At 38.2% G+C, this 26,343-nt stretch overlaps 3 protein-coding genes across 7 annotated transcripts in view; 2 read left to right on the forward strand and 1 right to left on the reverse strand.

The window, feature by feature from the left end:
* myo7ab (myosin VIIAb) overlaps nt 1-550 on the forward strand; it is a 52,902-nt gene extending 52,352 nt beyond the window's left edge. Inside the window, exons 47-48 of the mRNA XM_036588742.1 lie at nt 9-128; nt 264-550. Of these exons, the coding sequence (XP_036444635.1) occupies nt 9-128; nt 264-356 (213 nt within the window). The 3' untranslated portion in view covers nt 357-550. The remainder of the gene's footprint in view (nt 1-8; nt 129-263) is intronic.
* Nucleotides 551-2,693: 2,143 nt separating this feature from the next.
* gdpd4b (glycerophosphodiester phosphodiesterase domain containing 4b) lies at nt 2,694-15,781 on the reverse strand. 4 transcript variants are annotated; one of them, XM_036588706.1, is made up of 16 exons: nt 15,519-15,781; nt 14,288-14,465; nt 13,545-13,648; nt 11,495-11,588; nt 11,075-11,134; nt 10,879-10,977; nt 10,671-10,764; nt 9,294-9,439; nt 8,425-8,507; nt 7,359-7,560; nt 6,950-7,174; nt 6,020-6,177; nt 4,630-4,777; nt 4,463-4,545; nt 3,459-3,538; nt 2,694-3,332 (listed from the first exon to the last, which is right to left on the reverse strand). In XM_036588706.1, exons 2-16 carry the CDS (start codon nt 14,447-14,449, stop codon nt 3,298-3,300), a joined length of 1,773 nt encoding a protein of 590 aa, XP_036444599.1. In that variant the 5' UTR covers nt 14,450-14,465; nt 15,519-15,781; the 3' UTR covers nt 2,694-3,297. The 4 variants fall into 4 exon arrangements, 3 of the variants coding, with proteins under 3 accessions (XP_036444599.1, XP_036444598.1, XP_036444600.1); XM_036588705.1 differs by lacking the exon at nt 15,519-15,781 and adding an exon at nt 15,287-15,415 and having other exon boundaries at nt 2,695-3,332; XM_036588707.1 differs by lacking the exon at nt 15,519-15,781 and adding an exon at nt 15,287-15,415 and having other exon boundaries at nt 2,697-3,332; nt 7,410-7,560.
* Nucleotides 15,782-18,455: 2,674 nt separating this feature from the next.
* Nucleotides 18,456-26,289, forward strand: nadk2 (NAD kinase 2, mitochondrial). Of its 2 annotated transcripts, none has more exons than XM_036588037.1 (12): nt 18,456-19,714; nt 20,075-20,163; nt 20,279-20,367; nt 20,519-20,600; nt 20,693-20,776; nt 20,959-21,095; nt 22,366-22,453; nt 22,620-22,763; nt 22,847-22,902; nt 24,932-24,985; nt 25,095-25,218; nt 25,531-26,289. In XM_036588037.1, the coding sequence occupies exons 1-12, from the start codon at nt 19,475-19,477 to the stop codon at nt 25,667-25,669; spliced, it is 1,326 nt and encodes a 441-aa protein (XP_036443930.1). In that variant the 5' UTR covers nt 18,456-19,474; the 3' UTR covers nt 25,670-26,289. The 2 variants fall into 2 exon arrangements, with proteins under 2 accessions (XP_036443930.1, XP_036443931.1); XM_036588038.1 differs by having other exon boundaries at nt 22,668-22,763.
* Nucleotides 26,290-26,343: the final 54 nt, after the last annotated feature.

Consider the following 26,343-nt stretch of genomic DNA (forward strand, 5'->3'; position numbering starts at 1 on the left):
CTCCACAGGACATCTTAATGACGCATCCCTTCACCAAAATCTCTAACTGGAGCAGTGGGAACACATATTTCCACATCACAATCGGCAACCTGGTGAGGGGCAGCAAGCTGCTCTGTGAGACGTCACTGGTGAGTCATACAGGGCTTCATGTCAAACTCAGAGTGAAGTGCATTTTAATATGACACGCCACAATCATACCTCAAACTTCTGGTACAGCAGTGATAAATAAATATAATGCTTGGGCTGATTTTCTTTGATCACAGGGCTACAAAATGGATGACCTCCTGACCTCCTACATCAGTCAGATGTTGACCACAATGACGAAACAGCGCAGTTCTCGTGGAAATAGCAAGTAATGCAGCAGTGCGAGGACCAAGACTGTTGGTTATGCATGAACAAATATATACATTCTGTTCACTGAACAAATGACAAGCCTTTTTCTGTCTAATCCATTACACTGAAAACATTTTTGACTTAACTGCTCTTTTTATGTCATTTCAGAGCCTTAATTTTAAACTTTATAGCGATGCTGGGACTCCCTCAACGTCAGATAAAGCTTTGTCTTTGCATTTTAAATACCTTTACTGGAATTATGAGTTACAATACAACAATCAAACCACTGAAAACACATTTTAGAAACTGCTGTTTAAGAATATTATAAAATATATCTGCTCTTTAGGCTAAGTATCCTAACTTGCACACCATGATTTTAAAACCTCAAGTTGCTGATGTTTTAAGTAAGGCACAGTTTGGCCCAGTCATTAGTGCCTTTGAGCAGTACTTACACTTACTCTAATACATATGTGACTGACAAAGATGTAATTTCATCAGCATGCTCCTAAATCTTAAGATCTGATGATTTGTCATACGATCCTATTTCAATCTATAAGGATTTCCAAACCATGGTTTGATGCTGCGTTCAGGACTCTAGGCCAGTGTACTGTTATACTGTTATAAGCTGCATACCTCTGATGTTCTACTTGATTTCTTTTTCCATGAATGTTACCTTTATAAGATATGTGATCAGAGTACATTTCAAATTGACTTACTTTCTAGAGAGAGGTACTTGCAAGAGTGGCTGTAAATCTTTTCCTACATAAGTGTTGGACCAAGTATTACGTAGCTATATGCTGAAGTATTTGTGAAAGAGCAAGTCATTTTATCAGGCTAGTGCAGGGCCCAATCTGTTAGACTCTGTTCGATTTATTTATTAAGTTTACTTTAAGAATGCACGATTATTGGTTGTAGTATCAAATGAGGACGTTTGTGCTGTACGATCCATTGTCGTTTTCTAATGATGAAGGCTGCTGTTTTATAAAGAGAAATAAAACTCTAAAATGTTCGTGAGACTTTATTCTGTGTATTATTGTTAAGTACAATAGACTTTATTGAGGAGACATGATTCAGTGCAACTGCATTGCACTTCTGAGTTTGTAAATAAAGTATGTGCACTTGGGGTGAGGGGGACACAGCCTAATGTATTATGAGTTTTTTTGTTTGTTTTTTTCAGTTTTTTTTTTTTTTTGCTATATACATTTTAAAAACACGAGCAAGTTTAATAAATTCGATATAAGCGACCTACACATCTCTACATTTTCAGAAAAGAGGTACTGTTTTGGTAAACTGTTGCCCCCCAAAGTACAGACAGTGTAAATGCAACCTCAAAGGTACAACAATGTCCTTAAGGTGCAGTATATTAGCATATTTGTACCTTTTCATAATATAATAAATAGCTCGTTTTCATAATAAAATAGAAAAGATGAAATAAAACGCCTGGAATCAAGACAGGGTATACGGTCAATACAACTAAAAATATTATATTAATATTATAACTTTGAGGTGAAGGTACATGTGGAGGCTGAACACACTTAGAAATGATGGTTCTTCAAAGATTATTTAGTAAAGAAAGTGGTTTTATATAGAACCATGAACTCTCAAAGAAACACTGGTTCTTTGTATCGTGAAATGGTTCTATACAGAATCTTTTTGAAAAGGGTTCTATATAGCACCAAAAGGGTTCTATTGTTACAATGTCAAGCTTGCAATAATAGAAGATCCCTTTTTAGTGCTATATAGAACCCTTTTCAAAAAGGTTCTATATAGAACCATATACAACACATTCTCCATCAATCTGAAGAACCATTTTACAATGCAAAGAACCATTTAATCATGCAAACGGTTCTATGAGTGTTCATGGTTCTACATAGAACCATTTTGTTTACTAAAGAACCCTTGAAGTGTGTACTTTAGCCTTGACTTGTTTATACACTACTAAATGGTTGTGTTACAGGCACTAAGAAGGTGATTAAAATAATATAAGTGTAAATTCTGTGACTTGTATACCAAACTCAGTAATCGAGAAAAAGAAAACTTTATAAAAAGTTACTGTTGATAATTGTTACACCAGCAGTCTTCAAGATAAATCTCAGGAAATATCTGCCTGATTGCTCTGAAAATGTGCTGGTTGTGTTGGGAATGTGAGAAGAACACCAAAAGCATATTCTACTTGAATCTGTTAAAACACATTAAAAAAGCTGTTAAATTACTCTATGTTAGGCTGTGTCCTGCATTCCAGAGGTGCAGTTCCAACATTTGTTGAATAATGCCCATAACTTACACTGGAATTCCATGGAATTTCTTTGTGTTTGGGGGAAACAGAACATTCTTCCCTTCCAGAACTACAAAGGGAGGACTGTGTAAATTAAGCCTGAAGTAAAGCCAGGTGAATAAGAGAAATAGATGCACTGTGAAAAATCAATTTCTGCATTACATGGTCACATAATGAAGGTCCAAATCAATAAATCTGTTTCACATTGCACACCTTTATTTTCTAGGAAATTGTATAGTGAAATATAAAATACAGTTAGTTTAACAGAGGAAACGTCCGCTTTAGTGCAGTGTTTGAGAATGAGGAGAAGCCAACCCTGCTGGTGCCTCTAAAATTATGTGAAATTGAGAATAACAATTATTTGGGAGAAAAAGTAGTGTAACTCTATCAGGAATTGTCAGCAATATTGTCAAAGCTTTTCCTTGTTCTTCATAAGTCCTTCAGACTTTTGGACCAGCACCACTTTTTGGACAGTACTGCTTCTGTTAGAAATCACACTCATCAAAAGCCGCCTTTGGACACTAAAATCTGAGCTCCACCGACATTGATCTTCACCTCTAGAACAACTCTAGAGCTTGGCTGCTCTGTACAGTTGCTCGGTACTCTGAGAAACGGCCTTCAGAGATATGATACACACTTCCCAGAGCTATCTTCAGTGTTACTGCTTGGGTAATGATGCAAGGTCTCTCCTACAGCATTGTTAAGGACCACACATCATTCATTCCTGCCAAAACAAAAGAAGAGGTGATAAATGATGGTGGTCTCAAACTGTTCATTTCCCATTCACTTTGCATGAAAGGCAGGTAAGATTGTAAAAGATTATTTAGACAGAGAAAGATATCCCTCTGACCTGTCCTGAACTCAGGGGAGCGTCCGTTGTCATGTATCGTGTTTCTGCCTGAGCAAAGAGTCACTCTGTGCTCCTTCCACCTGCAGTAAGTCATGATAAAGATCAGCAACATGATTCTACAGATAAATATTGAATAATTTCACCCTAGCTTTCCAAAGAAGTAAGTCAGGAACTGCAGGAGAATTTTGCCTCTATAAATAAAGGTTGATAAATATTTACAGGTACTTAAACTATTAGTTATTTATAACATGTATGTCTCTGAAAGTCTCTGAAATAGAATAGAATTCCATAAATATACTGTACTGTGCAAAAATCAGAAACTAGTATTTTTCAGCATCAGAAAAAATGTAGGAACTATATTTAACTATTTAACTGAAAATTACACAGAAGCCTCAACAACTAAATATAAAATCAATTTCAGTATTTAGTGTGTCCACCTTTTGCCTTTTTTACAGCTTCTATTCTTTTGGCAGACCTGCTTTCATTTCATCTGCAGGGATATTTTTCAACACCTTCAACGTTCGGTCTTAGAAGTTGGTTGCATTTTTTGCTTCTCACAATCCAAATGATCTCAAACACATTCAATAATGTGGTCTGGACTCTTGAGTGGTCAGTCCAATAACTTGTACTACTGTAAATTAAATAAATGAAAGGTGCTCTTTCGCACAGTACTGTACACTCTGAAAAAAGGGGGTTGCTAAATGGTTCTTGGCTAGGGTCATATGTTTCTAGGAAAAACCTTAAATTGCTGCAGAATTTTAACATTATGTGGAGGTTCTTTTAACTTTTAAAAAGTTCTTCACACTCACACATCTAATTTCTAAACACAGTTCATGCCCTGAAAGGTTACTGAGGGAACCAAAAGTCAATCTTCTATGGCACTGCTTTTTGACACCTTTATTTTTTAATGGTGTATAAGAAGAAGGCCTTAGGGCACAAACATAGGGCACAAAGCTACCTTGTAGCTGAGTGTAAATAAACCTAAAAGCTCTTATCTCACTCACCAGTGGAATATAAAGACAGCAAGTATGACGATCAGTGACACCATGTCAGTTAGGACCCACATTGCGCTGTATTCCTGAGGTGTCTGGAGGCGAAAGACAGAAAGCTAAAGAAGGTGTGGGACTGAGTCTGTTGGATGGAGAGAAATGTGAGCTGACGTTTGCCTTACCATAAAGAAGAGGGGGCGGCGAAGGCTCTTGAGGATGTGAACAGCATTAGTAGTGACAGAGTGGACACCCGCACACCAGGCCAGAGAGAACAGCCAGGGCTCACTGACCACATACAGATTTGTGCTGATGTTTACAGCAGAGTACTTACTGAAACAGAAAACCACAAATAGACACTCACAGAAATAAACCACCTTTTGCAGAAGGAAAAGAAAATTACCATTCATCATTTACCATTTGTTTATGTCATGTGAAGCTGCCAGTGGTCACAGGTTGTCACAGCAGGCATTTTCCATTAGAACAAAAAAGCAGCAATCAAGGTTGGCTTTTGCTAGCTACATTTTCACCTGAAAGACCTTAAAGTAATAGTTTGCCAAAAAAGAAAATGTACTCAATTTCCACTTCCCAAAGTGGTTCATCAGCCAAGAGATTGGTGAAGCTTGCCTCTTGCACTGGAGCTACGAGGCTAATGTATCTAACAGAAAATGATAATGTATGCCCCCTGAAAAGGCACCATACAAACTACATGACTAAGTCAACACATACTTGCTTCAAAATGTATCAAGTTGTGAGTAATCTCAAACAGACTTGCATATGGACTTTCTAATACTGTTTAACATACTATAATCTATAAAAAACAGACAAAAGCATAGCTAAAAACGGCTGTAAAGTCTGAATATTGTCTGTGCTTTTGTCCATTTTCATAGATACAGTATGTCAGAAACCATATAACAGCATATAACTTAGCAACATATTGAGCATAGCGTTCGTTCAGGCAAGCCACGAAGTCATGCTCAGACCCCAGTCTCAAATCACGATCACAATCTCAATCAAGTGACGGCTCAGTTGATCGTCTGCTATGCATACGATTGGCTAAAATCATCAGGGTGCTTATTTAACCTTCTTTAGCCTGCCCATTCTTGCCACTCCTCTGCAAGCCACTTTGCAACCTGCCCGCACCCCAACTCATCCCTCATGATGTGTCAGACTTGTTCATTGTTGCATTTGGGGTCTTTCTGCTGCTCTCCCCACCTTAGGCTTTCCATGTATGCACATGGAAGGGCAGGGAGGTCCCAGAACAGAGCCATACTGCCAAATATAACTTACTGCAAACGCAAACAAAATATTTTCTCTGACATAGTGGTCCTGACTGAAATCCAGTTTTGGTTTCGCACACTTTTAATAGGAGGCCTCAATTTCTTGTTATCTAAATAAGCCTCATAGCTCCAGTGCAAATCACCAAACATGTCTTGGCTGATTGACTACATTTTGAGGAAGGGGAATATCGTGTACACCTGATTTTTTTTCCCAAACTTCTAGTTTAAGAGTGCAATCAGTTACAGTTACTTTACAAACACTGCACTGCTGCAGATACAATATGCATCCTCACACCTTATTTCAGCCTCAGACATGGAACTGTAGTGTAGGTTGAGTCTGACAATGTGGTTGTGTTGCAGCTCCTCCACTGGGGCCAGGCTGCCTGAGGTCTGCTGCAGCTCGGGGTCTGTCTCTTGCACTAACTCCCTCAGCTCCGGAGGCAGCCACAACACCTGCGCCAACACAATTCAACAGAGCGCACCATTTAAGCATTGACACAAATACACTAAATGATGAAGTGGATTTATAGATCCAGGTCCACTTAAGTGTATTTAACTAATTATTCTATAATGTAGTTTGTGACTGCATGTTTAAACAGTGTTCTTGTTCTATATAAAAAGGTTTTCATATAGGTCAAATAATACAAATTATCCTTAATGTGCTTTCAATTTTGGGGAAATTCTTAAGAACCATCAGTGTGGGAGCTGTTTACAAAACAAATTTACTTCTTTTGCAGAGACGGCACGCTTGAAGTATACATTTTGGGAATTTGAAAAGATCTGTAGGCCTTTCTTATGTCAGTAGAGAGTGTAGTGAATCTTTATAGTATAATTATTTGTTTCAACTTCAACTCGGTGGCATTTGCAGAGAGGGCAAGTGAGGGTTTTGGATGGGAACAATAATTCCATGCTGATCTTTTTTTTTGTCTTTTTTTTCTTTCTCTTACGGTTTATATTGGCATGCATACTGTGGTGATGTTTGTTTTTTCATGTGCTAACAGAAAGAATGGAGCAATGCAACCTTTACCACAGTGGTCTCAAAATCCGGTGCTGGTAGGCCAGAGTCCAGCACTGTTGGTAACAATACTTGCACAAGCACACCTACCAAAACCTGCTTATTAAGTGATGAGGTATATTGAATACAGGTGCTGGATTCCAGGTCTCCAGGACTGAACTTAGACCCCTGCTTTACAAGGTGGCAAAACAGGAAACTATAGATTCATACCTGGCTAGAATGAATGGACGACTCACTCTGAATGACTTCTAGAGTGCGTGAGATCCACATGTCTCTGTAAGGATGACCACGTGGCGGCCTGTACAAGTCAAAGATTACAAGTTTTCCATACTGGGCAGCCAGCTCCAGGACTGCTCTTAGAGTACACACAGACTGATTCTGAGCCTGAGTGCGATCTTCTGGGCTTAGGGAGGAGGCTGTCTTGAAGGGGTTTTGCTGTGGAACAAAGGAGGAAATCCAAAAGAGTGCATAAACCACTTCCTAAAGGCTTTATGGGAGGAAGTTTTCTATGTGTCATGTTTTCTTTAATTTCAAAAAGGAAGTAAAATCACAACTATGCAACAATGAATGGTATCTGGCAATTCCTAAACAGATCATGTCAGAAATAGCTTTCATTCACCATGACATGCTCTAGGCCAAGGGAGTTAAAGTGCACTTCTGTTGGTCTCACCGAGAAGAACCAGGCTCCAGCATTGAGCTGCTGTAGCTCATTCCAGGTAAACATGGCAGCTGGGCTGCGTGTTCGGTTAGGGAATATGTCCTCAACATTTGTTGTCCTACGCAGGCTCTTGTCATGCATCAGGAAGGGCATGCCATCATAGCTGTGTGTCATAAAGATATATACAAATATCTTCACATATGTGGTGAGATATTATAAAGCAGTAGAATATGAGAGGGAGTGTACTATTACAAATAATATCATGGCTGTAGTAAGGCTGCAGGCTTGGCATGTGCACAAGATGGGCTTGAACGTCTGCCCTTATGCCCTCAGACTATATAAGTGCCCTCTTTTCTGCGTGTATAATAATTGTCTTTTATAGGGACACTCAGCTAGATGAGGCTCGGCCTTGTCTCAGGAATAGAGCTTGTAGGTCAGCTCTGGGTTCACAAGCTTCATCAGACTTGGGTGCCCCCTCTGGTGTAGTATTGGCCACCTATGGAGACCTTTGGTAACTCTGACCTGTCATGAATGCATGCGTCACCACATTTTTGGAAATCCCACTAATAATAACTACTAATAACATCATAATGAGGATATTTGGAACAACATTCAAATATAATATTAGCAGAAAGGGGTGTTAATAACATCATAAACCAGGTTTTTGTTAATGTAAAAGAAGAGGTATTATGTCAGGATCAGTGGAGCTCTTAAACTGAGGTAAAACTCAGATGTTCATAACAACTAGATAGCACGTTACAGTGTTGTACACTGGAGACTGGGGTTCAAATTTCTTCTCAGGTGGTAGTGCTAGTATTTTGGCTACTTGGGAAAACTGCTTAACACTACTTTTGGACACCTCTTTATGATTACACTATTTCTTGATATGAGTATTTGCAAAGGGCTGTAAATTAAATTTCAGTCAATAGGATTCTTGACCAGAAATAACTGTTGTATTAACTACATGAATGTATTCTAAGAGGCAGCAGGTGTTGCTTTTTATGAGATTAGGTGTGAAAGCACTGACCTGATGGTGACATCAGTCTCCAGTCCATCCCCTCCAGCAGCAACAACCTTCTCGAAGGACATGTAGGTGTTCTCTGGAGCAAGCTGTGATTCAGCAGCCACACATGAAACACCTTGATAGGCACATTACCCTGCCATTACTCTGCACTGAGAGCCAGTGCTAGAGCCATCTTAAATGTGAACTACAAGGTGCATCACAGAAAAAATGAGCATAAAATAAACATTCTGACATAATTATGATCTATGTTAACCTTATGTTAATCTTATCACAACAAATGGATACATGCTAAAGACCCAGTTAAAGCTGATATAACCCCAGGAGTCATTCCTGAAGCAAAAAATGATCTAGGTCAAATTTCCTTTATGTTCTTTATAATGACTTATTATCAGACACACTTCCCATATAGTTGCACCTTGTAGACACACAATTAGTGTGTAAACTGTAGCCCATCTGTTGTACAATTTGTCAGCCACACTCTACACTGTCTATAAATTGAAAAGGATGACCATAGCACTACTATATCATTTGGGTAGTGGACCATTCTCAGCACAGCAGTGTCCTTTTACATGGTAGTGGTATATGTTGTGCTGGTATGTGTTTTAGACAATGCAGTGTTAGGTTTTTATACACATCAGCGTCATGGCTAGTGTCAGAAACACTCCTGTGCCGAATATCTATTCAGTGATGGTCCTATGGTGGTCCATTTCCATTGATGGATGGGGTAGTGGGTGGATGATAAACTGTGCAGATGGGCTTCAGCCTGTAACTGTAAACTTACAAAGTGAACTTAGATTGTACAATGTAGGTGTACCTAATAAACTGGCAACTCAGTGTATACTATTCAGAATATAGTTTGTAATCCAACCTACCATTGGTGCTCCCCTGTGGCCAATTAGTGCTGGAGCTGGACCCAGACTGTTTCTCTCCTTAATGCAGGGAGAATACATGCCCAGCGGCACCAGATACAGAGATATGAGAACTGCCCCACACAGCGCAATAATGACCATTCGCCTCACTGAAATAAACACACATATACAGGCAACTGAATGCAATGTAAAATCTTCATACTAAAAAAATGACTACGTCAGTATGTGATTTAGCAGCATTTAAGTTTGCAACAGCAAGCCATTTGTTTCAATACCAGCTTTAACATGCTTTCCTTGGGGGAATTCCCGACGCCATCTTAAGGGCTGTTCGATTACTTTTTGGTTCAAGCAGTGTTTATTATATGAGCCCTCAGACTTTGCTTTGTTCACAGTGGGTTTAAGGTAGCAAACTCCCTCTGTTACACATGATTGCTGACACAACTTCACTATTTTGCTCTGCTAGCCTGCTAGTTGGCATGAAATGGACACACAGCTAGCACCAAGGTACTAAAGTTTAAGAACAAAGTTTACAGCCAGACAAAGCAAGCATGTTATGTTCAAACTAAAAAAAAAAAGTTTTGCATTTCAAAGTTTGCTTGACTAGCTAACTGTATAGCTCACTGAGGTTAATCTAGCCAAAGGCAGAGACATTATAAAGGAGAAGGAGACAATCCACTATTTAAAAAATGAATGAGAAAGCTTATAACCATTAACATGGAATCTGTTTATAAAGAAACTCCCACCCCTCAATAAAAAGAGCCAATCAGCTTGCTGGCAAAGCCGAGAGCAGGTACAGCCCTCCCTTGTTTTAGAGATGTGCATGTGCAACAGCCAAAACTAGCTTAAAAAACAAAAAAATGCTGTTTTTTGCATTACTTGAGCTAAACACTACAAACTATTAATGCAGTATTGGTCAGTGATTTTAACTGTATTTAAACTGTGATTTTAATTTTTAACTGTTAACATTTCAAACGTGTTTTTAAGGTTCATGTGGCTGTTAGTTTCAAAAGTTTCTTCCCATTCAAAGAGAAAGGAGCCTGGTGTTATTTGACTGGAAATAACTGTCCGGGAGCATTGCCAATATAGGCAATGTGGCAAAAGCATTCTGATTAAGTAATCTGCTCCCTGCCGTCCTCTCCTCGCCTTGTACCGCGAGTGGCCATTTGCGTAACGTAGGGGTGACACACTTACACGTGGGGAGTCGAGGTTGACAAGGGACACATGTTTTGGGAAAAGCATGGAAACACATTGATAAACAGCCTTTGGGTTGGGTTGGGTTGCATTTTGTATAGTAGGAAACTCTACTAAAGTAAAGCATGACAAAGGGTTAGAAAACACTGCCTCTTCTATTCAGACAGAAGAAATGTAAAGCAGACTTGCCTCTCTGTCTCAGACAAAACAAATGTGAAGCTAACGGCCAAGATAAAAATATCATTAACAGCACTCCTCCCACCTGCAAATATGGTGCTGTCATCTAAAAAAGAGACAGATTGCAGGACTTTCAGTATCATTTTTTATAAATACTGAATTTCTACACACACAAACAAAACGTGTATATGTGAAAATAATTATTATTGTGTGTTTCTACCTGAAAAGAAAGAAGTACAGTTTCCCACTTTTCATTCCACAAGTCTGACAGCACTGCTGTAGCCGCAATGGAGAATATCAAAGTCACTAATATTCCAATCTAAAACAAAGATGTTTGCAATAAGCTATAAAGTTGAAAACTAACAAAATTATGTTTTTTAAAAAAATGTGTATATGTGTAAAAAATGAAGGATTACCTTGTGACCCCAGTGTAAATACAGTCTTTGTCCTTCTGAGAGGAGGCACACTGACAGCAACTGCAAATAAACACCCTTATTTGCACAACAGAGAGGTTCTTGAAAAGTGTATGAGAATATTATCTTCCTATATTTTATAATATGTCTTTCAAAAATACTTTTCTTTCTACGATAAACAGAAAGAGCGGTGCAACTGATTCAGACCAAAGCAAACCTTCTTAACCCTGTAATCTTTTTATGTCTGCACCTGGAGCTTAGTATTCAGAACTACATGCTAATTAACAGATTTAACATTAGGTTATTGGAGAGATGACCAGAAGTTTAGAGCTGTCACCAGAGCAGTGAAGGTTAAGGGGCTAACATAGAGTTTTCATAGCTAGGAAAGATGACTTTTGCAAAAAAACTAGAATTCATCTGTACCAGCAGAAAAGCAATGTAGGTAAAGAACACTGCAGCAGTGACTAACAACACCATGGACCACGGGAACCAAAAGCCCAAGTTGCCAAAGTTAAACCTAGAAAAAATCAGAAAAAAATCCATTGTAAAAGAACATTAAATGGATGTGTGGTGGTAAACTTGAGCTTTACCAGTAATCCTTACACAGTATCCAGACAAACCCTGCTGTGGACTGGCAGTGGAGACCAAGCCTGCATGTACTATCAAGAACCTTTTTTTTCTTTTGCAGCCATAATTAATTTTTACATAACCAATTTCAAAACGATCTTTTAGAATTAAACAAAATATTTATTTTTGGTTATTATGCTTTTAAGACTGATACATGTAAAATAAGTCAAAAAGCAGTCATGACTGAAATTACTTATAACTTCACTCCTTTTTGTGTGAATGAGTAGTGCTAAACTGCTTTAGGCTGAACAGGCAGATATACTGTATAAAAATGCATTGATTTTGTCATTACAAAAACAATTAATTCTGAACAAGCTGTTTCTGCAGTGTAGTGCAGTGCTTCATTAAAGTTTTGAAACTTTAACAATGTTTACATTCTACATCAAACTCATCATCAAATACTTTTACATTACAAAAACAAGGAAGGAAAATTCAGGGCATTTGCTATTAAACTACACTATATAGTGCTATATGCTTACAGTGTAAATATCTTAGCTTTTATTTATTCATAATTCTTTATATTGTTTTTTTTTTGAAGGATAGAGTTTATATTTTTATCTTATATTTTTCTTTTAGTATTATATATATTGTCTATATAGTAACAAGTAACAAACTGTAAAAACCTTGTTAAGTAATTAACAAAGTTAATTACTTACTTATTAATTCTATTCTTGTTACTTGTTTTCTTTTTCTTGAGTGCCTTGCTATCCCTTTGTTACTGAGAATTTCCCTGTTGTGGGACTAATAAAGGATTATCTTATCTTATCTTATCTTATTAGACTGTTCTATGCTATACTATTAGAGTGTACTGTAAGTCTGTACTGAACTATTAAACTGTACTGTGCTATTAGACTGTACTATTAAACTGTACTGTGCTATTAGACTGTACTATTAAACTGTACTGTGCTATTAGTCTGTACTAAACTGCTAAACTGTACTGTACTTTGCTATCAGACTATACTGTATTATTAGACTGTACTATACTATTAAACTGTACAATTAGACCGTATCATGTTATTAGGCTGTACTGTACTGTGCTGTTAGTCAGCACTGAACTTTTAGACTGCATTGTACTATTAGAATTTACTATTAGACTGTGCTGTTAGACTGTACTGTGCTATTAGTCTGCACTCTTTTCTAGACTGTACTGTACTATTAGATTGTACTGTACATTGCTATTAGATTATACTGTACATTATAGGCTATACTGTACATTATAGACTATACTGTGCTATTAGACTTTCTGTATTATCATCCTATACTATTAGTCTGTTCTGAACTATTAGACTGTATTGTGCCATTACACTGTACTGTACTTTTAGCCTACACTGTATAATATGGGCCCTTTAAACTAGAACGCTCCACTGAAAGTCACTCTTTTTGAAATTCATCTGGGAAATATAATCCCACTTCAGGCCACATAGATCATCTACAGCAGTGTTTTTCTATCTCAGTGCTGGGGAGTCAGGTGCCTGCATGCAGGCATTCTAACTGATATAATTCACCAGATTATCTTATCAGCTGTAGGGTGACTTAGAGAAGGGGAAGAAAAATGCACAAACAGTGCTCTAAAGGGCATGCAGTCTAAGGCAATACATATCACATTACTCTACTCTTAAAATAATTTTACTCTTAAAATGCTTTTAAAAGTTAGACATATTTTTAGACCGACTCTGACTCTACCTGATGACAGCACAAGCGGAAACATGTTACAAGATTTTTTGTCCATAGCCATGTTATAACAAAGTCTTATATTTAATGAGGAGTGCCTTGGTTTTTTACTTTTTTTCTCTATATTTTAAGATGGTTTATATCCTACCAGGCAACATTAGGTATTTACACCAACCAGTCAAAGTCATTGTAGTCATTCTGTGCTTCAGTCCAGAAGTAGAGGAAAACCAGGCTGAGACAAAATGTCACAATGATCACAGCAAAACTGCCACACTCCAGCTGCAAGATTAAAGAAGTAAAATCAATATTTAATCCCAATATAGTGCTGTTTCTCAGTAGTCTTGCAAGCCTAACAATAACGCATGTGGTGTTCATAACAAAGCAAACCTTATGATCCTGTCCTTTGCAGAAGTTTGAAAACCCCTGGTTTTGTCAAATTTTCTAAAAGGAATTAAGTTAACACACCTCTGCAGGGAACAAACTTAAATGTGCCATTTTCTGCATTGCGCACAATTTCTACTTATTTGAGTGTAACATATTGGAAAAAAAGTAAAACATAAAATATGAAATGTGCCATAAATTTAGCACAGGTTACTTATTATGTGTTAATAATAAAACAGGTTAATTATCTGTGTGTTAAATTCAGCAAATAAACAGTAATTGTGCATTAAAATGTGCAGAAGTTTGTTCTCTGTAAAGGATGTATTAACTTTAAATCAACAAAACATAATTAGACCAGGGGTCATCAAAATTTTACTTATGACTGTATGGATTGTCCTTTTTCCATGTGCAACTGAAACATGTGTGCTAACAGTGTTTTTAAGAATTAAATCAATCATGAAAAAATATTATGAATGAACATGAAATACTACCTACAATTTACTTTTTTCTGTGTGCATCTGAAACCCTCACACTGACCTTACTGCAGCAGAAATGACCAAACTGGCTTCCAGTATGCTGGTGGTGTTTCCATTGACAGCTATAGAGGCCGGTCAGACAGGACACAAAGGCTTGGTGTCCATAGCCCTTCCAGCCCTGCTGTCTGTCCACGCTCAGCTTCTGTATCCTGCTCGAAGTCATTTAGACATGTGGGTCTCTGGAATTACATTAATAGCATACATTAGTCTATTATTCTGCCACTGAGGTAAATCACATTTAAATGCCTTTTTATATAATTTAAAGGTGTGCATTATTTAATTAATGCGATGATGCTATGTTTTCTACCAGTCTTGTGTAAGGGAAATTTATCTGTGTATTTCTGTGTAAACTGTTTCGAGCATGGTTTGATATGATCATATACTGAAAGAGATTTATCTGGCTATGAAAAATGAACAATTCACAAAAAAAAGTTTACAAAAATACATGTTGGTCTGAAATCATTAGATGAACTGGTCAGAGACTTAGATAAAGTTTTGCTTTCTAACTGTAAAAAAATAACGGAAACTGATATTGATAAAATAACCTATATAATGTGGCAGAGCAGACAGAATAGTTTATGGAGGTTTGGGTTGGTTTCTTGTGATGATAACGTGTCACAAACAGAGTTTTACACTGTAATTGATTTGTGAGCGTTTCTCTTTTGTCCGGTAATTTCGAGATGACCCCTAACACGATAGCCATACCTTGGTCTGCACTTCAGAAGTACTGACTGTAGTATCTTCTGTTTTTGTCATTTACCCACACTGTACAGTTAAACTGTAACTCTAGTTAACATTATACGTGAGAACGAACGGAATCCTGAACGTCAAGCGAAGGTCGAATATTAAACTCTGGGCTTCAAAAGAAACTTTTGGATCCAGCGTATGGTCAACATGTAGGCTATTTGTAGCCTTACCGTCACTTCACACCAATACTGAGCCGCTGATGTTACCAAGACAAACACGATTGAAAGTATGAAATACAGACTATGTGAAATACCTGCACTGAAGAAAAAACTGATTCCGCTGTTTTCCTGCCACTTTACGAGGTCGCCGACATCAGTCGTAATTCATGAGAAAGGAAACACCGTCAACTACCTGCTGAGATGTGTGTGTGTGTGTGTGTGTGTGTGTGTGTGAGAGAGAGAGAGAGAGAGAGAGAGAGAGAGAGAGAGAGAGAGAGAGAGAGAGAGAGAGAGAGAGAGAGAGAGAGAGAGAGAGAGAGACCATGCCTGTGTGAGCTGAAGCAACTTCTTTACTCGTGTCTGCGTTGTTCAGAGAAGAAAAGGAAACTTCCACAGGGCTCCGTGTACGAATGAACAAAAACGGTTGTTTATTCCAGACTGTACACGTGATGAAATAAAATTAAAACAAAACTTTCAAACCATGGTTAGGTTGTTCCAAATATAAGATGCAACACAAACCGTAACGCTAAACACGGTAAGAAAACTGTGTTGCTACCAGTAACCTCTGCAGCTCACTCCCCACAGCCTAAAACATGTCCTCCCAGCACCGTAGCAGCTTAGCTCCTAAAGCGACAGTGCACCTATTTTCTGCACATAAACAAATGGTGCCTGAAGACATTTGTATCTACATAATCAGTACAAATATCACTTCTAGCATCTTAATACTACATTAAGCAGCAGTATATACAAATATGCACTTCTTCATAAAAAGTTAATTAACTATTTATATTTACACACAATGCAAAAGATGGTCTTTATGGTTTGGCTCCTACAATCCCTACTGTACTATGACATTACACTGTGTGCTGTGCTATTATACTACAGTGCACTGTGCAATTGAACTATAATGTGCTGTGTTATACTGTGCTATTACACTATAATATGCTAGACTGTGCTGTTAGAATGTACTGTGCTATTGGACTATACTGTACTTTCCCTGCTAGAAAAAAAAACTGCATAGATCAGCATGGCTGGTCACCAGCAAAACTAGCATATGTTGTGTTCTGGATGCTGGTATGCCGGTCAGCAAGCATGACCATGCTGGGCTGACCAACTAAACCAGAACCAGACCAGCACTAGAACAATGTAAAACATCATAGACCAGCTTAGACCAGCATTAAATCCTTGCTGGTCTCTATTGTTTTTGGGTTTTTTTTTGTTTGTTTTTTTTCCAGCAGGGTTGCTATTACATTATACTGTACTATTAGATTGTACTTTACTCTTTGACTATACTGTACTGTACTTTTAGACCATATTGTACTATTAGACTATACTGTACTGTTCTAGACCATACTATACTACTAGACTGTACTGTACTGTGCTAGACTATACCATACTATTACATTATACTATACTGTGCTAGAATGTATGATACTATTAGACTATACTGTACTGTATTATTAGATTATATGGTACTATTAGACTACACTGTACTATACTATTAGATTACTGTACTGTACTTGACCATACTATACTACTAGACTATACCATACTGTGCTAGACTGTGCTGTACTATTAGACTATAATGTAGTGTACTATTAGACTGTACTGTACCGTATATATACTGTATATATACTCAGGGTTGGGATGTAGTGGAATACAAGTATTGGGAACATGTATTCAGAATACAGAAATCAAGTTCCTGTATTCAGAAAAGAGTTACTTTTCACATTTTTAGGAGAACAGTGTTAGAATACTTAGCCACTAAATAAAAATCATACCAATTTAAATGACACACCATCAATGCTTGTTTATTAACTATTTTAAAATCAGTGCGCGGCATGCAGCAAACATGCTTGCTGGACTACCCCTAAAGAGAAACTCAATTAGTGGCAATTAACGGAGTAGACTGATAAGTCAATTTGAAGATGAGTTACTAATCTCAGTTTTATTAATCTGAGACTTAATGCCCACATGTAGCAGCTCATGCCCTGAGGAAGGCAAGCGTCACTATGCATGGGTTTTTTTTTAAAGGTAGGACAATGCACACTCACACCGGAAATGCAACTGTAAAAGCACATATTAATTAGCATTTTCAAAATTGCTTTTGAATTTTAAAAAAGTCCTGAATATTCTGCCATAGTTTTCTATGTAATTACATTATTGAGATGTCTATTCAAATAGGACTACTATTACTGAGCGAGTCCAGACCTTTGTGAATTATAGACGTTAATTCACTCTGAAATTATTACTTATCAGACAATGGACATGGCAGATTCATACTGGATTACAATTACAGACCACGTTGAAAATCACTCAAAATTTCAGATCTCCACAGGTAGAACTAATGCAGTTTCAAAAGGGCTTTAGACGCGACTGTAGACTTAAATATATTGTGCAATTAGGCTGTACTGTGTTGTGTTATTAGACTGTACTGTGTTATTTACAGTCAACATTAACGTTTTTAATTTGATTACAGTTGTATGTGATAAGCTTCTATTTAAATTTTTTAATTAAATGCAACCAAATTTAACTACTTTTTTATTAGCTTGGGTCAGTTTAATGTTGCAGTTTTACTGCATAATGACAATATTAATTGTGTATTATTACTCTTTAACGATGATAACTAAATTGCACTAAAGCTATAGCAGTTAAACACCAAAAGGTCAAGACAATCCTTCTGTGACCTCTGAAACTGCGAAAGTATCAGAAAGCACTTCTAACACGTGCATTTTACTAAAGACAGACCATCACAGCAGCAAACACGTTGAATGAAATCCGCTTAACGGTGAATCCCTTTGGGGTTTTTTGATTACAGAAAGCTCCTTAAGACAACTGATCCCATCTGGTGCTGAACAGTAACAAACAATTTATTTTGATCTATGAGATAAGTGGTTCTAAACTGCCACAGATACTGAGGCCTTTATCTCTTCAATAGCTGAAAACCGCCCTAATAATTCACAAACTTTGTCGCTTATCCTAACTAGGACTGGCCTAGTCACTTTTCATTCCACTACGTCATTCCACCACAGGCTGCTCACTTCCCCTAGCTAGGCTTCTTCTACTGTCACGGTGCAGAGATGTTCGGTTATAGCTAGGCCATTCGAAATGATGCACTTCGTCCAGAAATATAACCAGCAACAACGTAACAAATCTTAAAACTTCATATCAAACAGCATGTCTTAAAGCAGAAAGGTCCGCTTAAACGAGCGTTACGAGTCAAGTGCTAGTGAGTAAGGAGGGAGCGTGCATTGAAGGGAACGGAACGGACCCAACAACGTACGTTCCTCTACGTACTTAAAAGATGGCAGAGGCAGTGAGTGTGGGAAGTAATGTGTTTACGATAGGAAATTCTAGATTTGAAATGTAGAAACGTTTGCGAGCCTCGCACTTTATGTCGATTAAAGTTGTGCCAGGACAGTTAGGAGAGGATGTGAGGAAGAACTCGGTTTAGCGGTAGACGCGGAGTTTGAAGCTTAAAGCTGCAGCAGGTAGCGTTAGTTATCCGACGCGGTAGCAGCTAAAAACTCAGCCTCAGCTAACTACAGTGACCTTCCGCACCTCCACAGTCTGCTCTGTACTAATGAGCCTACTGCCCAGACCTGTTTCTGCCACTGTAACTTAGTTTATATCCACGCCTTATTATCCGAGACGACATTTAAGGGTAGTTGCGTAGCTTTTTAAAATAATTCAGCTAGTTAGTTAGCTAGCTGTTTGACCACGCATGTGACTTCTGGCAAACCCAGTTAACATAAGCCACCTTAACTGACAGGTAGACGGCTGTCTCCTTTTAATAAGCACTACCAAATGTAAAATTAGTCTAGATGATAGGTTTCGAATTTGTATGGGAGGTTGGGAAAGTGTCTGAATAAAGCATTAAGCTAGCTAGCTAAAGAAGGTGGCTGTGCTCATAGTTTGTACTGTCCGTGCATTGCGTTAGTTTCGTTGCCGTTTATTGCTCAAAGTCAAGCACATTCTTATAGTGCTTCTCTGCTACTCGCTACAGGCGTTGGTGTAATTTGTGTATTACTCCTGAATAACATGAATAGAGCTTTTTCTACTACTGTAGTTCGCTGGCTACTATGAAATGAGACCATGTTTGGTATTTCAAAGTCTGTTCCAAGCCAGACGGGCTTGTGTGGGTTAGTCTAGCAGGATCTGGACACGACGAGGTCCAGACCTCGGATGACCGACACCAAAGGGACTAACTTAACAGTTTCACCAGCGTTTTTCTTCTTTTTTTCTGGTTGAGTTTTCATTAGTTGCATATTTTTGTCAGTAGAATGACATCCAGAGCTTTAAGAAATTTACTCTGCTATGGAAATCCAGTTGTGACGATTTTCAGTGGGAGCTGTTGTAGTCGCCTTTATTTCCATCAGACAGCTGTATGTAAAGTTGCCTGGCAGGCTAAATCCGGCTTCAAACCATCAAAAGTTGCTGTTGTGACAAAGACGACAAGGTATGAGTTCGAGCAACAGAGGTATCTCTACGCAGGCCTGTCAGAAGAGGATCTTAAACAGCTGGTAAGAAAACTGATCGTGTGGAATGCCATACATTTATTTACATGGCCATAGGATAATATAATGTCCCATACAAAAAAGTCTGATAGTTTTTCATACAGTTTGGTGTACATACAGTGTATTGGGATGATCTGACTGAAAAATCATTTGGGTTTTTCTTTTTTTTCTTCTTCAAAAATTCACTTTAGTCTAAAACCAGGCTAAAGAAAAAACAATGAAAACTTTATACCCAGCTTTGTAAGTATCTTAGCAGGCCACACTTCCTAAACATGAACCAGATAGGGCAACATGTAATAACTCTGTTTATTTTCAGTGTTCAGCACCATTTGTGGTTCATTCTTTTTTCATTCTCTGTAACTCCAGCTTGCCCTGAAAGGATCCAGCTACTGTGGGCTTTTGGAAAGACACAACATACACACCCAAAATGTTAGACAGATTGTGGACAATCTGCAGTAAGTGATGCATGTTGAGACATAGAAACACTGTTGATATTTATAAAAATGCAGCAGATGGTAAGTTCACAGTGAGTGAATATTCTATGAGTGACTCCAATTTTTTTCTTCTTAGAAAAGAAGGGGTCGAGGTCCATGTGGTTAAAAGAGGGGAGTATAATGAAGACACCGTCAGATGGGCGGACGCCATTGTTTCGGCTGGAGGTTTGTTGCTTTGTGTCAGTGCCTGCAGGATCTTCAGGCATGGCGCAACATGTGAAGTCATTACAGCAAATACATATGAATTTAATTGCATGCCGATCTGGCTGTGTGTTAGCTTACCAGTCTGTCGGTGTTCTGTCTTCCGGCTTTTTAGGTGATGGCACTATGCTACTAGTTGCCAGTAAAGTGTTTGATAAGAACAAACCTGTAATAGGAGTCAATACTGATCCCGAAAGGTAAAAAAGCATCAGCACATGCACATGATGAATAGAGTTTTTTTTCTTTCAAATGTATGATGTATATACATTTTTTCTTTTTGGAAATGAAGGTCCGAGGGCCATTTATGCTTGCCTGTGCGCTACACGCATGCATTCTCTGAAGCATTACACAAACTCAGGAAGGGAGAGTTCAGGTGGGTCATTTATTGTATAGTGTATTGTTTATGTACTAAGGAGTCGATAAGGAGACTGAGTTGATAGTGTCCTCACACTACCTTCAGCTGCGGGCTGAATTGCAGATTCCTGAAACAGTAATGTTATTAATAACTCTTAATGACATCTTTTTATGTCCTGTTTCTTCCACTGTCTCCACCAGGTGGCAGTGGCGGCAGCGGATCCGGATGCACTTGGAGGGCACCGGAATCAATCCCACTCCGGTGGATTTGCACGAGCAGCAGCTGAGTTTGGAGCAACACAACAAGGCGCACCGCAGCTCCACCGAGTCCCAGCACAGTATGACTCCCGTGTCAACTATTTCCTTCGTGTTCCCTTCCTTCTCTCTTATCTGCCTTTTTCCTCCTTTACCATGCTGTCTTCATATAGGATAGACTTAAAGGGGAAGTCCACCATTTTTCTAAGTTTCTCTATATTATAACCGTTTACGTGTGAACAAAGTCATTCAGAGTGGTTTGGTATGCGCCATGCTAAAGAAACCAGACACGTCAAAATTGTTCATGTCAGTGGTGACAGGAACCAGAGGTCTGAAATGTTTAATGGTTCACTGCATTTCATAGATGAAATGGTTTCAGTGATATAGCCTGATGGCTCAGACATAGTTTTACTATAGTTTTGAGAATTTTTCAGCCGAAACAACATTTTTTAAAATTTGTTCATGGCAGAACAGTACATGCCTAGCACTGGAAGGTAAAATAGCCCCCAAGAAAACATGTTTTTCAGATTTGCCACTTTATAACGTTATCAACAGAACATAAAAACTCAGTAGACATGTGTAGGTGGATTGTTTAATACAATACAATGGCTATTTTTGCATTGTCATCACAACTCCTACTTCCTGTTATCACCACCACTATAAACATGAAAACACTTTGTATGACTCAAATTTTCAGAAATTGGTGGAGTTTCTCTTTAACAAAAGTTAATATTTTATCCAAAAGTGTGGATAGGAAATAACCATGACCCCTTTAACAAAAGTGTCATGAACTGAAATATTTTAAATATGAAGAGGCTATTCTTGTGAGGTGGAAAAGTGTGTAAACGTATGTTAGCATGAACATGAATGTGTAACAATGCTTCTGAAAACATGAGTCTGGATGTTGTAGACAGGCTTGAAGAATACTTTCAAAAATTTTGTAAGGTGATACTTGACCATGATCACAACATTTTCCCCCCTTGTGTTTTTGTCAAGAACAGCTTGATCCATTTTATACAACCTACGAGATTCAGGGTATAGTATTGCCCTCATCCAGCAACCAAAAAGTTTTTGGGGGCCAAAAAACAGAAAATATCTTGCAGTACATAATTTACTAAGATACCCTAGTGTTGTGCATGTGACTGCCTTTTTGTGTGAATCCTTTCAGGGCCTTTTTTGTGTTCTTTTAAATTAAAGCCACCAGTCTGCACTTTACCCCCTATAGCCATTGTCAAAAGAGTCCATATCTAAAGAGTATAGAGACAAAAGAATAACAAAAATGTGTGTGACACTCATTGCATGGAGCTGTAAAGTGCTGAGAGTCACAGAGGTAACCTGTTGTTTTGGTGACAGGTACAGCACATAACAGCTACACAACACCACACCTACTCCCAGTCAGAGGACTGAACGAAATCTTCATTGGAGAGTCGCTCTCGTCCAGGTATATGTTTGTCACCTATGCCATGTTATTGTTGACTCCCTAACCATTTTTGTTTGTCTGCCATCAGTCTGTCCATTAAGCTTGATGTATCTCATCAACCCCTCTCTTCCTCACTCCATGCATCCTTGCCCATCTCCCCTTACTTGTGGATCTCTATCTGCCACAGGGTGAAGTATAAATCCTTCAAACCCCATCTTACCCTCTCGCTCCATAGGGCTTCCTACTATGAGATCTCCATTGATGATGGCCCATGGGAGAAGCAGAAGAGCTCGGGACTCAGTATCTGCACTGGAACCGGATCCAAAGCCTGGTAGGTCTTCCCGCTAAGCTTGCTTTAAAGGGCTGTTAAGTGTGCTGGTACCTAATATACACATTTCTCATTGTTACATGCAGGTCTTATAACATTAATAAACTGGTGGAGCAAGCTGTGGAGGATGTCCTTAGAATAGGTATGAACAAAATGAAAATGAGACCCCATATGGTTTGCTATAGCTAATCTGGGTATGGTTGGTCATATAGAGTTGGGTAGTGCCTTCTCCATATTCTTTTTAATGCTCTGTGGCTAGTTTCAATAATTCCACTGTCATGCTCAAAGGAGATTCCACCAGTTTTTCCAAAATTGCTGTTGGATTAGATCGTTAAGATGTAAACAGTGAGATCGTAATCAGATTTCTGCAGCTCTCTGATTATTCAAATGGTCATGTAAACAGCATACTTCAATTTCTTAGATTGGAGTAAGGTCTAGAAGTCCGATAAAGAGAGCTGGATTTTAGCTCCGTAATCTGATTTCTCAGTGCTAGTATACTCTTACTCAGATCTCTTTCAGATTTCTCTGTCTGCGCATGGGTGAAACCAGACTGCGGTACCAGAAATAAGCAAACAGTGTTTATGCAGCACCCACAAGAAGGCAACAAAACATTTTTGGAGTGACGCTGAAACCAAGGGCATGCTTGACAATCAATTTAAATATTCTTTATCTTGTAGATGACGTGTTCACATTATCAGCTAATATGGCTTCATGTTTCAAAAAAAGCCACAACATGAAGTTTGAGCTTTGTATTACGGTTACGTCAGAGCCAGTTTATGAAGAGCCTGGCCACTTCCTATTTCCCCCGTTATATCAAAAACAGGACTCTAAAACAGCAGAGGGTGCCCATGAGCGAGTCCTCAATGAATGGGGTGAATGGAGCTAAACGGCTAAAAACGAGAAAGTTAAAATAGTTTCTCACTTGCCCAGAACTTTCCTTTAGTTTTAGAGAGTAGAACCATGTATTTCACTAAAAAAAGCAAAGAAAACTAACCTGTATGTTTCATTTTTACTACAGTAAATGGGTTTTGGGCAGTACAGTGCTAGCATTTCTGCTTCCTAGTGCTGATTGGTTGGTGACCAGAGAAGCTCATTGGCTGTTTGTGCCAAAAATATAACAGCGGTGCTCTGTGTTCAGGATATGGATGCATTCTTTTATCTTAAAAATGTTTAAGCATTTATAACGTATCATTTTATTCAAATGTTCCATATTAACCCATTCATTTCGGACTCGCTCGGGTGCGCCCTCTAGTGTTTGAGAAACCCGGAAGACGTTACAGAGTGGTAATTCTCCTCTCTACAAGTTCTCTGGTTATGTCATGTCTTGTTCTGTGAGTTTATTGGCCGGTTGCAAAAGCAAAGATCTAATTACTGCCTGACTCATGTAAACCCAGAATTTTCCCATTATCTGATTACTCATGTTCATGTGAACACATTGATTGGACTACTGACAAAATCAGATTTTCTGCAGTTATCAGATTATTAAGTGCTCTGTCATTCAGAGTGATTTGATGTGAAATGCTCAGTTCAGTCAGAACTGTTAATAGTGGTGATAGGAACCAGACATCCAAAGAACTGAATGCCTCTAAAATATACCTCACACAAAGTTATGACAAGGTTATGTTGCTTGATGCATGAGAAATAGTTTTACCATATTTTTAAGATAAGGGAATATATTAATACCAGAGAGGTACATGCATGGTGTTGTAAGGCAATAAGAAAACATTTTTTTTTATTACCGCAGTTGTAGTGTAACAAACAGCCACCAATTTTGAACTGTCTGTCTGCACAACAGTTCAGTGTAGTTTGAGGTAGTGGGTTATCCTTATTAACGTTACACATAAAAACTCAGAAGTCACATGAAAGTTTGCTGTCTTTTTTTGATAGTAAATAAAACTGCAGCATTTGCACTGTAGATACCGTAACCATTGGTTCCTGTCATCACCACTGTAAAGAAATCCAAGCTGCTTGTTTTTCTACAATACACAATTTCACATCAGACTACTCTGAATGACTTTGTTTACATGTCACTTATTGTATTATGCAAGAATTTTGAAAAAAATGGTGGAATTTCCCTTAAAGGACTATTAGCTTGTGAGACTGAGAAAAAAGTAATTGGAATAAAAAAATAAAAAATGGTTTAAAAGTAACCATAATTATATTTTGTGTAGGTAAAGTCAAAACTGGTTTGGATATTCCTCTAAACCGGGAGGTCATTGAGAGTGGTGAGTGCAGCATTGTGACAATGGAATGTTTTCTCTGAAAACTCATGCAATGAGAACTTCAAAAGTCATGGGATTTTCATCTTTTTATATTGTTTTATTATGTATTTAGTGACCGAGGCATACAACGAGTCACTCATCTTCAGTCCAGAGGAGAACAGACTTTTCTTCAGTGTTAGAGAGCCCATCGTTAACAGAGTGTTTTCCAATAGCCGCCAAAGAGGTTTTGCAAGCAAGTGAGTATTACTTTCTATACAGAAAGTGTCTGGATACACTGAGCTGATTTTCTTTCTGTGCAGAGTTTTGGAGTTTGCTTTGCTATCTTCTCCAATAGCCAAAACTCATGCAGGGCAAGATTTAATTAATAAAATAAATGCTTAACACGATTTATGCTGTTGCCTACATCAGTGGTTCATGAGTCATTATGTTGATGTACTTGCACTTGTCACTTTTGAGACTTTGTTTAGTCAGTTATCAGGTTAATCTGATTAGATGACTTGTTAAAGGTTGTCATTTGAAAATGTTTAATCTCCCTGTATTGCTTTAAGGGTATGTGTCCGCTCAAGGTGCTGGGATGCTTGCATGGTGGTAGATGGAGGAACGTCCTTTGAGTTCAATGACGGTGCTATTGCAACTATCAGCTTACACGATGAAGACTCGCTAAAAACTGTAATCCTTGAGGACTGAATGAAAAGTTGCTGAACCAGGACATTCTTTCTACTGTATTTGACCTTAATCACTTATCTTTCAAGCCTGGAGCCTTGGAGATGAAAACTGACAAGGTCAAAAACCTGTTACTGAGGCAGTAGGTTTCTCAAGCCAGGTTCTTCGTCTTTGTTATAGAGGAAACGTTGAACTGAAAATTTACTTTTACAGCTACAGTAAGAACATTTTGTCTTGCATTATTTGAAGAGTCTTGATGTGAATTGACTTATTTCTAATTGGTTGCTTTCCTGCAGCTATCTTTTTAAGTACTGTTGCAGTTCTTTGAGAAATCTACTCATAGCTGCCCCCATTAAAGACCCTACGCATTAAATTGCTCAATTTGAATTGTACATCCATTTCTGTACTTCACCACTTATTCGAGGTCATCACCTGCTGTGCCAATGCTGTTAAAATTACTAGAGGTGTCAATCAGTATACTTTTAAATAGTAGTGTATGACCCCAAAAGACCATGTGTGCTATTGGCAGTTCAGAGCATTAATTGGCATGGTTTACAAAGAACATGCCAAAGTGTCTTTTGTTTAGAGAGAGCAACTTTTGAATGTCTGTGGTTCTGGTTTCTCCATTAAAAACTTTTTAAAAATGTTCTGACATGCTTTCTGAAGCAGCAGCATAGAAATTTCAAGGGAAATAAGCT

The sequence above is a fragment of the Colossoma macropomum genome, unplaced genomic scaffold (genome assembly GCF_904425465.1).
Source record: "Colossoma macropomum unplaced genomic scaffold, Colossoma_macropomum, whole genome shotgun sequence".
NCBI lineage: Eukaryota > Metazoa > Chordata > Actinopteri > Characiformes > Serrasalmidae > Colossoma > Colossoma macropomum.